Source organism: Melanotaenia boesemani, chromosome 4, assembly GCF_017639745.1.
Source record: "Melanotaenia boesemani isolate fMelBoe1 chromosome 4, fMelBoe1.pri, whole genome shotgun sequence".
In the NCBI taxonomy this organism is placed as follows: domain Eukaryota; kingdom Metazoa; phylum Chordata; class Actinopteri; order Atheriniformes; family Melanotaeniidae; genus Melanotaenia; species Melanotaenia boesemani.
The window spans coordinates 40,300,505-40,313,035 of NC_055685.1; the positions used below are offsets into that span (position 1 = coordinate 40,300,505).

The 12,531-nt window shown below is 45.1% G+C and overlaps 1 protein-coding gene across 1 annotated transcript; it reads right to left on the minus strand.

The window, feature by feature from the left end:
• Window positions 1–755: 755 nt before the first annotated feature.
• Window positions 756–10,991, minus strand: LOC121638923 (opsin-5-like). The gene is made up of 6 exons (XM_041984021.1): window positions 10,253–10,991; window positions 9,631–9,836; window positions 9,457–9,556; window positions 2,374–2,478; window positions 2,031–2,254; window positions 756–1,364 (listed from the first exon to the last, which is right to left on the minus strand). The coding sequence occupies exons 1-6, from the start codon at window positions 10,380–10,382 to the stop codon at window positions 879–881; spliced, it is 1,251 nt and encodes a 416-aa protein (XP_041839955.1). The 5' UTR covers window positions 10,383–10,991; the 3' UTR covers window positions 756–878.
• Between the last annotated feature and the right edge of the window lie 1,540 nt (window positions 10,992–12,531).

Sequence of the window (12,531 nt, forward strand, 5' to 3'; positions counted from 1 at the left end):
CCTATTGGCTGTCCTACTGGTGGTTCCTGGTCGGCCTATTGGTGGTTTTTACTGGTGGTCCTATTAGTGGTTCACTCTGGTGGTCCTACTGGTGGTCCTATTGGTGGTCCTACTGGTGGGTCCTACTGGTGGTTCCTACTGGTGGTCCTATTGGTGGTTCCCACTGGTGGTTCCTACTGGTGGTCTTACTGGTGGTTCTATTGGTGGTCCTACTGGTGGTTCCCACTGGTGGTTACTACTGGTGGTCCTACAGGTGGTTCTAGTGGTGGTCCTACTGGTGGTCCCCGCACTTTACCCAGCAGCTAGCAGCAGCTAGCTTTAGGGCTAGCTATCTTCTCTAAAGGGGCAATGCTGATCTTTTAAAGGTGGATTTATACTCGCGTAAAATCTGCATCACTACAGTAGACACTGCGTAGCTCTGCAGAGCCTCGATGTGCACCTCTTCCAGACCTGAAGTGCACCCCTGCTATGCAGACAGTTAACATGGAGGAACTCCCTTAAGATTGGTCAGTTTGGGATTGCGTGCTGCCGTATATCTGGATCTTCTCGCTGAATTTTTGTGGTAACCACTGTTTTTAAAAACAGTAAGCAGTGGATCAAGTTGAGGCTGTTCGAATTATTTGTTTTCTTCCACAAGCTAATAAAGACACTGAACCATACTGAACGCCATTGTTGTTTTAAAACAGGAAATACCTACCGAACTGAAGAGTCAGCAACGCCGTGGCCGACCGCAAGCAGGCGCCGTAACACACTTACACATGACTCTTGCAGTCAATTTTTGTTTGTTTGGTTTTTTTAATAATCAAGGTAAAGCGGTGGCCCGCGGGCCAAAAATAGCCTTCCAATAATATCTGGGCAGCTAGTTGCCGACCATTGCACTACAGTCTCACACATTCAAACTCTGAGGTGGCCTCCGAGGGGTGGGGCACGTTGATGTAAAACACTTCCTTGTTATTAGACGGCGGCATGCCGGGCGGACTCTCCATCCCCGAATCCGGCGTGGTGGGCTGGGGGGGCCGATTCATGGGAGAATATTTCTTCTCTGGCTGGTTCAAAGGGACTTTGAGTCTGGCTCCGCCTCCTGCGGCGTGGCGGCCGTGGGCGTCGGCCTTTGGCTTGAATCGCCTCAGTCTGACAGAGTCTTTGGCATCTCCAGTGCAGGGCAGCAGGACCGCCACGTCTTTGCGGAACTTGGAACTGAGACCAAAGTAGATCAGCGGGTTGTAGAAACTAGCGGACTTGGCGAAGAGGCGGGTGAAGATGCTGGTGAGGTTGGGAACATGGAAGCCCCAGGCAGACCACATGGAGACCACGGCATATGGAGACCAGGCCAGGATGAAGGCTGTGCAGATCACTATGGAAACCTGGACAACACAATGAGGAAGGGTTGATAAGGTTTTGATTACAGCTGGAGAACATGGAGAACCTGCAGGACCTGAACCTGATTACACCTGACAATTTGGTTAAATCAGAAAAGAAGCTGCGAAGACGTTCCTGGAAGGTCGTCGTACTGAAACCAGCCGTCCTCTGCGGTTAACCAGGAGAGCTGACGGCCATATGAAAACTAACCTAGAAGCTCTTTCCTTAATTGACCTTTAGATGCAGAGGACCATACAGGGGACATAAGATTAAAGATTTATCCACCTGTCCCACAATGTGTGAAGGGACATAAAGACATTTCCTGACCATGAAGCCCAACCCGTCTTCTTCACTGGTATCAGTGTGTTCTGCACAGAACTTGTAGAACCTGAACCAGGAGAAGCTGAGCCTGGAGAAGCTGAGCCAGCAGAACGCACAGAACCTGAACCAGGAGAACTTAAGCCTGGAGAACCTGAGCCAGCAGAACCCTTACAACCTGAACCAGGAGAACTTAAGCCTGGAGAACCTGAGCCAGCAGAACCCTTACAACCTGAACCAGGAGAACTTAAGCCTGGAGAACCTGGGCCAGCAGAACCCTTACAACCTGAACCAGGAGAACTTGAGCCTGGAGAACCTGAGCCTAGAGAACACTTGAACCTGTGAACACTCACGATTGTGACGTCTCTCTCTATCTTCCTCTGGCGGTCGGTCAGGTCGCCTTCTGCCGACAGGGCGTTGCCCCGCTTGACCGTGTTGATGATGGACACGTAGCAGAAGAGCATGAGTAGGACGGGGACGAAGAAGCAGAAGATGAAGATAGAGATGATGTAGGACCGGTACAGACTGGAGTAATTGGCTTTGGCCCAGTCAATCTCACAGGTACCGTACCCCCGATCTGCAGGAGAACCACAAAGGTCAGGACTCTGTGTGCCGGGACTGGGGGGTCAGGACTCTGTATGGCAGGATTGGGGGGGGTCAGGACTGAAAGTGACCAGAATAAGGTGGGTTTCTTGCCTGTGTAGCTCCCCCAGCCGAGCAGCGGCGCTCCGGACCAGAAACCGGCCATGACCCAGATGAAGAGCAGACACACAAACACGCTGGTTCTGGTGATGTGGTGAGCTGAAACACAAACACACACCAGGTTCAGGTCCACAACCAGGTCTATGAGTCTGAATGCTGTTTGAATTACTCCCAGTAGCAGAAAACAAACATGTCTGAGGATGAAACAGATTTTTCACCATGAGATGAAAATATGAGCTGATAGTGAATCTGATGGAAAAAGTTGGAACAGGAGCAACAAAAGGCTGGAAAAGTACCTGGTACAAACCAGAAACACCTGGAGGAGCACTGGACAATAATCAGGTTACCTGGCAACAGGTCAGTAACATGACTGGTATAAAAGGAGCATTTCAGAGAGGCAGAGTCTCTCAGATGGAAAGAGGGACAGAGCTTCACCAATCTGAGACAAACTGGATGTAAAACTGGAACAATTTCAGAAAAATGTTCCTCAACGTAAAATTGTGAAGAATTTAGACCCGTTTCAGTCTGAACCGGATCGGTGGACATTCTTTATGTCTCAACCTGTGGAGACCAGAACATCTGGTCTGAACTGTCCTACTTCCTGGGACACTCCTGTAGGAGTCCCAGTATGACCCAAAAGGGTGGAGCTTGACGTGCTGCAATCCTATAATTGGTGGAAAGAATCGTCACTTCCTGTGTGACTCAGCAATAAGAACAAAGCAGGAACATCTACATGTTTAAATATACGGAGGATTTATTGTTATTCAAAGCCAAGAAGAAAGAAGACTCCCTGCTGGATGTCCCCCATTCTCCTCCTTCTGGGTCACCTTCTTACTTACAAGTTAAAGAAAGTGTTGCACAGCTATGACATCACGCTGTTACATGGCTGACGGATCTGTCGCTATCTGGCTGAGCAACATCTGCTCCCATCCAGACAACCTTTCACCAATACACAACATCTGGAGCAGAAACCCAGCAACCAGGGTCCAGGACTGTAGAGCAGCTAGACTCCTGCATCAGACCAGAATGGGACAACATTCCTCTCCTAAAACTCCAGCAACTGGTCTCTTCACTTCCCAGAAGTTTCCAGACATGTTAGAAGAAGAGATGCTACACCATGCTGAACACCACCCTGGAACTACTTTTTACACCGTGCTGAACAACACCCTGGAACTACTTTTTACACCATGCTGAACAACACCCTGGAACTACTTTTTACACTGTGCTGAACATCACCCTGGAACTACTTTTTACACTGTCCTGAACATCACCCTGGAACTTCTTTTTCCACCATGCTGAACATCACTCTGGAACTACATTTTACACCATGCTGAACATCACCCTGGAACTACTTTTTACACCAAACATCACCCTGGAACTACTTTTTACACCAAACATCACCCTGGAACTACTTTTTACACCATGATGAACATCACTCTGGAACTACTTTTTACACCGTGCTGAACATCACCCTGGAACTACTTTTTACACCATGATGAACATCACCCTGGAACTACTTTTTACACCAAACATCACCCTGGAACTACTTTTTACACCATGATGAACATCACCCTGGAACTACTTTTTACACCGTGCTGAACATCACCCAGGAACTACTTTTTACACCAAACATCACCTCGAACTACTTTTTACACCATGCTGAACATCACCCTGGAACTACTTTTTATACCAAACATCACCCTGGAACTACTTTGTACACCACACATCACCCTGGAACTACTTTTTACACCATGATGAACATCACCGTGGAACTACTTTTTACACCATGCTGAACATCACCCTGGAACTACTTTTTACACCATGATGAACATCACCCTGGAACTACTTTGTACACCAAACATCACCCTGGAACTACTTTTTACACCATGATGAACATCACCCTGGAACTACTTTTTACACCGTGCCAAACATAACCCAGGAACTACTTTTTACACCAAACATCACCCTGGAACTACTTTTTACACCATGCTGAACATCACCCTGGAACTACTTTTTATACCAAACATCACCCTGGAACTACTTTGTACACTAAACATCACCCTGGAACTACTTTTTACACCATGATGAACATCACTGTGGAACTACTTTTTGCACCATGATGAACATCACCCTGGAACTACTTTTTACACCATGATGAACATCACCCTGGAACTACTTTTTACACCATGATGAACATCGCCCTGGAACTACTTTTTACACCACGATGAACATCACCCTGGAACTACTTTTTACACCATGCTGAACATCACTCTGGAACTACATTTTACACCATGCTGAACATCACCCTGGAACTACTTTTTACACCAAACATCACCCTGGAACTACTTTTTACACCATGCTGAACATCACCCTGGAACTACTTTTTATACCAAACATCACCCTGGAACTACTTTGTACACCAAACATCACCCTGGAACTACTTTTTACACCATGATGAACATCACTGTGGAACTACTTTATACACCATGCCGAACATCACCCTGGAACAACTTTTTACACCATGATGAACATCACTCTGGAACTACATTTTACACCATGCTGAACATCACCCTGGAACTACTTTTTACACCAAACATCACCCTGGAACTACTTTTTACACCAAACATCACCCTGGAACTACTTTTTACACCATGATGAACATCACTCTGGAACTACTTTTTACACTGTGCTGAACATCACCCTGGAACTACTTTTTACACCAAACATCACCCTGGAACTACTTTTTACACCGTGATGAACATCGCCCTGGAACTACTTTTTACACCACGATGAACATCACCCTGGAACTACTTTTTATACCAAACATCACCCTGGAACTACTTTGTACACCAAACATCACCCTGGAACTACTTTTTACACCATGATGAACATCACTGTGGAACTACTTTATACACCATGCCGAACATCACCCTGGAACTACTTTTTACACCATGCTGAACATCACTCTGGAACTACATTTTACACCATGCTGAACATCACCCTGGAACTACTTTTTACACCAAACATCACCCTGGAACTACTTTTTACACCAAACATCACCCTGGAACTACTTTTTACACCATGATGAACATCACTCTGGAACTACTTTTTACACTGTGCTGAACATCACCCTGGAACTACTTTTTACACCATGATGAACATCACCCTGGAACTACTTTTTACACCAAACATCACCCTGGAACTACTTTTTACACCGAGATGAACATCGCCCTGGAACTACTTTTTACACCGTGATGAACATCGCCCTGGAACTACTTTTTACACCACGATGAACATCACCCTGGAACTACTTTTTACACCGTGCTGAACATCACCCTGGAACTACTTTTTACACCATGATGAACATCACCCTGGAACTACTTTTTATACCAAACATCACCCTGGAACTACTTTGTACACCACACATCACCCTGGAACTACTTTTTACACCATGATGAACATCCCCGTGGAACTACTTTTTACACCATGCTGAACATCACCCTGGAACTACTTTTTACACCATGATGAACATCACCCTGGAACTACTTTTTACACCAAACATCACCCTGGAACTACTTTTTACACCATGATGAACATCACCCAGGAACTACTTTTTACACCATGCCGAACATCACCCTGGAACTACTTTTTACACCGTGCCGAACATCACCCTGGAACTACTTTTTACACCATGATGAACATCACCCTGGAACTACTTTTTACACCATGATGAACATCACCCTGGAACTACTTTTTACACCATGATGAACATCACCCAGGAACTACTTTTTACACCAAACATCACCTCGAACTACTTTTTACACCATGCTGAACATCACCCTGGAACTACTTTTTATACCAAACATCACCCTGGAACTACTTTGTACACCACACATCACCCTGGAACTACTTTTTACACCATGATGAACATCACCGTGGAACTACTTTTTACACCATGCTGAACATCACCCTGGAACTACTTTTTACACCATGATGAACATCACCCTGGAACTACTTTGTACACCAAACATCACCCTGGAACTACTTTTTACACCATGATGAACATCACCCTGGAACTACTTTTTACACCGTGCCAAACATAACCCAGGAACTACTTTTTACACCAAACATCACCCTGGAACTACTTTTTACACCATGCTGAACATCACCCTGGAACTACTTTTTATACCAAACATCACCCTGGAACTACTTTGTACACTAAACATCACCCTGGAACTACTTTTTACACCATGATGAACATCACTGTGGAACTACTTTTTGCACCATGATGAACATCACCCTGGAACTACTTTTTACACCATGATGAACATCACCCTGGAACTACTTTTTACACCATGATGAACATCACCCTGGAACTACTTTTTACACCATGATGAACATCGCCCTGGAACTACTTTTTACACCACGATGAACATCACCCTGGAACTACTTTTTACACCATGCTGAACATCACTCTGGAACTACATTTTACACCATGCTGAACATCACCCTGGAACTACTTTTTACACCAAACATCACCCTGGAACTACTTTTTACACCATGCTGAACATCACCCTGGAACTACTTTTTATACCAAACATCACCCTGGAACTACTTTGTACACCAAACATCACCCTGGAACTACTTTTTACACCATGATGAACATCACTGTGGAACTACTTTATACACCATGCCGAACATCACCCTGGAACTACTTTTTACACCATGCTGAACATCACTCTGGAACTACATTTTACACCATGCTGAACATCACCCTGGAACTACTTTTTACACCAAACATCACCCTGGAACTACTTTTTACACCATGCTGAACATCACCCTGGAACTACTTTTTACACCATGATGAACATCACTCTGGAACTACTTTTTACACTGTGCTGAACATCACCCTGGAACTACTTTTTACACCATGATGAACATCACCCTGGAACTACTTTTTACACCATGCCGAACATCACCCAGGAACTACTTTTTACACCATGATGAACATCACCCTGGAACTACTTTTTACACCATGCTGAACATCGCCCTGGAACTACTTTTTACACCACGATGAACATCACCCTGGAACTACTTTTTACACCGTGCTGAACATCACCCTGGAACTACTTTTTACACCATGATGAACATCACCCTGGAACTACTTTTTATACCAAACATCACCCTGGAACTACTTTGTACACCACACATCACCCTGGAACTACTTTTTACACCATGATGAACATCCCCGTGGAACTACTTTTTACACCATGCTGAACATCACCCTGGAACTACTTTTTACACCATGATGAACATCACCCTGGAACTACTTTTTACACCAAACATCACCCTGGAACTACTTTTTACACCATGATGAACATCACCCAGGAACTACTTTTTACACCATGCCGAACATCACCCTGGAACTACTTTTTACACCGTGCCGAACATCACCCTGGAACTACTTTTTACACCATGATGAACATCACCCTGGAACTACTTTTTACACCATGATGAACATCACCCTGGAACTACTTTTTACACCATGATGAACATCACCCAGGAACTACTTTTTACACCAAACATCACCTCGAACTACTTTTTACACCATGCTGAACATCACCCTGGAACTACTTTTTATACCAAACATCACCCTGGAACTACTTTGTACACCACACATCACCCTGGAACTACTTTTTACACCATGATGAACATCACCGTGGAACTACTTTTTACACCATGCTGAACATCACCCTGGAACTACTTTTTACACCATGATGAACATCACCCTGGAACTACTTTGTACACCAAACATCACCCTGGAACTACTTTTTACACCATGATGAACATCACCCTGGAACTACTTTTTACACCGTGCCAAACATAACCCAGGAACTACTTTTTACACCAAACATCACCCTGGAACTACTTTTTACACCATGCTGAACATCACCCTGGAACTACTTTTTATACCAAACATCACCCTGGAACTACTTTGTACACTAAACATCACCCTGGAACTACTTTTTACACCATGATGAACATCACTGTGGAACTACTTTTTGCACCATGATGAACATCACCCTGGAACTACTTTTTACACCATGATGAACATCACCCTGGAACTACTTTTTACACCATGATGAACATCACCCTGGAACTACTTTTTACACCATGATGAACATCGCCCTGGAACTACTTTTTACACCACGATGAACATCACCCTGGAACTACTTTTTACACCATGCTGAACATCACTCTGGAACTACATTTTACACCATGCTGAACATCACCCTGGAACTACTTTTTACACCAAACATCACCCTGGAACTACTTTTTACACCATGCTGAACATCACCCTGGAACTACTTTTTATACCAAACATCACCCTGGAACTACTTTGTACACCAAACATCACCCTGGAACTACTTTTTACACCATGATGAACATCACTGTGGAACTACTTTATACACCATGCCGAACATCACCCTGGAACTACTTTTTACACCATGCTGAACATCACTCTGGAACTACATTTTACACCATGCTGAACATCACCCTGGAACTACTTTTTACACCAAACATCACCCTGGAACTACTTTTTACACCATGCTGAACATCACCCTGGAACTACTTTTTACACCATGATGAACATCGCCCTGGAACTACTTTTTACACCATGATGAACATCACCCTGGAACTATTTTTTACACCATGCTGAACATCACCCTGGAACTACTTTTTACACCATGCCGAACATCACCCAGGAACTACTTTTTACACCATGATGAACATCACCCTGGAACTACTTTTTACACCATGCTGAACATCGCCCTGGAACTACTTTTTACACCATGCCGAACATCACCCTGGAACTACTTTTTACACCATGATGAACATCACCCTGGAACTATTTTTTACACCATGCTGAACATCACCCTGGAACTACTTTTTACACCATGCCGAACATCACCCTGGAACTACTTTTTACACCATGATGAACATCACCCTGGAACCAAACCTTTTAGACCAGGTTCTGGTTTTGCTGGTAAGATAGTGGAGTGTGTTTTGTTGGACCTCTGGCAGGATGGCATCCTTTGACGTAGCGGGTGATGCTGATCACCGTCAGCGTGTAGATGCTGCTCAGTCCAAACAGCAGCGTGAAGAACCCATCCACCTGCAGAACAGAACCTGTCAGAACCAGCAGGACTTTGTAGACTGACCCAAAACACAAGCAGAACCTCCTGGTACCTGGCAGGTCCAGATGGAGGAGATGAGGAAGCTGCTGTCCTGGAAGACGGTGAAGATCTCAATAATCCCTCTAGAGTACCCGAAGACAGAGATGCTGGCGTCGGAGATGGCCAGGTTAAAGGTCAGGTAGTCGCTGGGCTGGAGGGACGCCCGCTGTCTGTAGAGGACGAAGAGGACGATGCTGTTCCCAAACCAGGACATCCAGCCTGGACCGGGACACGGGACGGGGAGGATGGAGAGAGAAAAGTAAGACATGAAATCTAAAGAAGTCCAACTAACCAAAATAAAATTAAATAAAACCATAAAATCACTAAATTAACAACTAAATTAAAACAGATTGATCCAAACTGGATCTTCTCTTCCTCTTAGTCCAGTTCAGGGGCGAGCAGAGGGCTCGAACCAGCTACCTTTTCACCGGGAGGCCACCAGCCCACCGTGCAGAACCAGATGAAAAAGTGACTTAATAAAAATGGAACAAAAATCAAATGTGAGTTAATGATCAGATCTTCTCCACACTTCCAGAACCGGGTCATGTTTGGACCTGGTCTGACCCACAAAGAGAAACACCTGCTTCTGTCAGCTGAGGAAGGTGATGATGAAGGTGTGGCGTGTGTGCGCTCACCCAGCAGCAGCAGGTAGACCCCGATGATGGTCTCTCCCTGGTCTGACAAAGGTGGGTCTCGCCCCCCCCCCAGGTTGAAGCTGTGGTTCTTCCAGGGGGGTCCACCTGCACCGGCACTGCTCAGAGACATGGTTCTGGTCCTCGATGTTGGGTCCTGGTCCTGGAGACCGTGTGGTTCTGGTGAGACGCTGTCTGAGGCGTCTACTGTTGATCTGAGGTAAATTTAGCAGCTGATCCTGGTTCAGATTCCCAGCAGATCAGGTCTCCATGGAAACTGGTCTCTGATTGGCCGACTGATCATCAGGTAAGGAGATTGAAACGCTTCCTGCTGGTTTGACTGATCACATCTGAGTTCTGCTGCTCTGCTGAACGGTTCTGGAAATGTTCCAGATCTTTCTGCAGGGATTTTCTGTGTTGATGATGTCATTGATCGGTGGTTCTGACCCAGGTCTGGTTCTGAGACATGAGCTGATCAGATTATCGATGACATGCTGCGTCCAGCTGGACGTTCTGATAGTCAGACTGGTTTGAACTGGACCTGACCCACCTCAACCTGTGGTACTGATGTAGGCAGAACCAGTCCAACTGGTCTTACATGTACACAGCTGAGGTCACACCTCTGATCAGCTGATCCAGGATCAGACTGATAATCCACCGATTACTGAGCCTGTCTGGTGGTGGGAGGGGCTTCTTGTTGTTGTTTACAACTTTCATTTATTTGGTTGTTGTCCCAAAGAAGATCTCAGAGGAACCAGATAAAACCAGAAGTTCACCCCACATCCACTAGGGGCTCCAAAACAGAGCAAATTCCCATAAACTTCCATGTTAAAAAGACCAACATGTTAAAAGCCTGGTACAAAAATCCATTTTAGGATTAAAAGGTCAAGTTTACCTTCATGACAACTGTGAGGGGGGATTTTTTTCTAACTCATCCATTTGGATCTTTCTTCAGCTCGGAGTTTGATGGTGTCAATCATCCACCCCTACCTTACCGGCAAGAAATTTAGGAACAAGGACTCCTGGTCACTTATAAATCACTGGAATGAACATATTTTTTGATAAATTTAGGTGATTGCATCGGAGAACTAGTGGAATGACGTCTCCTAACCCTGCAGTATCAGTGAGCTGAGCTGAGTGTGAGCAACTTTCTTTGAGGATAACACAGTTGGAGAAGAGGATTGAAACACTGCAAGACATTCGTGTGAATGAAGAATTTATTGACTCTGTTGTAGCTTCTGTACAAGCTACTGAGTTGTCAAATGGATTGAGTCAAATCTTCATACGCGAAGGCATAACCTGGCTGATACACTTCCTTGGATGTGTTCAAATGACACTGGAATAGCTGGAAAATCCCAAACCAGACCATCAGACTGATCTCTCCTTCTGGAACAGTGTTGGTGCCAGACCAAAGTCATCAACCCCGGCCAGAACCTGCTCTGATGTTGTTCGTCGCAGAGGTAAATCCAGCAGGAAGTTTAAAGCTCCAGCACTCACTCCACCACCTGAAGTCTCACTGCATAATAAATATGATGTGTTGACTCATATTAAAATGAATGATGATGAATGTAATGCAAGGATCGATAAAAACTCAAGAAATATCCCTAAAACTCAGCCCAGGGCTAACCAGACCGGGAGGAGAGGCCAAAATTCCACAAACAGGAGGACTAGAGAAGCTATCGGCACCTCCACACAAAAACAAATAGACACAATTCTGATTGGAGATTCTATAACAGCATGTAAGGATGGCAAAGACGGAAAATCTAACACTTTTTGATCCATCAGTCAGGGAACTGACAGAGATGTTTAGACCACTCTGTCTTCACATCCAGATGGTATGAAGATTATTGTCCACACAGGGTCTTTTGATATTCCGAGGAGGAAAACTGGCTCTGAGATCCTGAAAAAAGACTTTTCTCTGCTGTTGGAGAGACTGTGTCAATTGGGAGCACCATGTTTACATTTCAGGACCCATTCCTACAGCGGGTAAAGGAATTGAACTTTTCAGCAGACTTCTTGGCCTGAACACATGGTTATCAAACGCATGTATCACCCATGGGATAAAGTTCATTGATAACTTCAATATCTTTTGGAACTGTAAGGAGCGATTCAGACCTGATGGTCTGCATCCAAATCTAACTGGATGCAGATTACTTGGTGCACACTTGCGTCATGCTGTTGGGACGGCAAACCCAAACATGAGTGTACAGATAAGAGCGAAGGACACAGCAGAGAGGAGATCAACTCCCAGCTCTCCCCCCTCACCAGACCCTCTTCTCCAC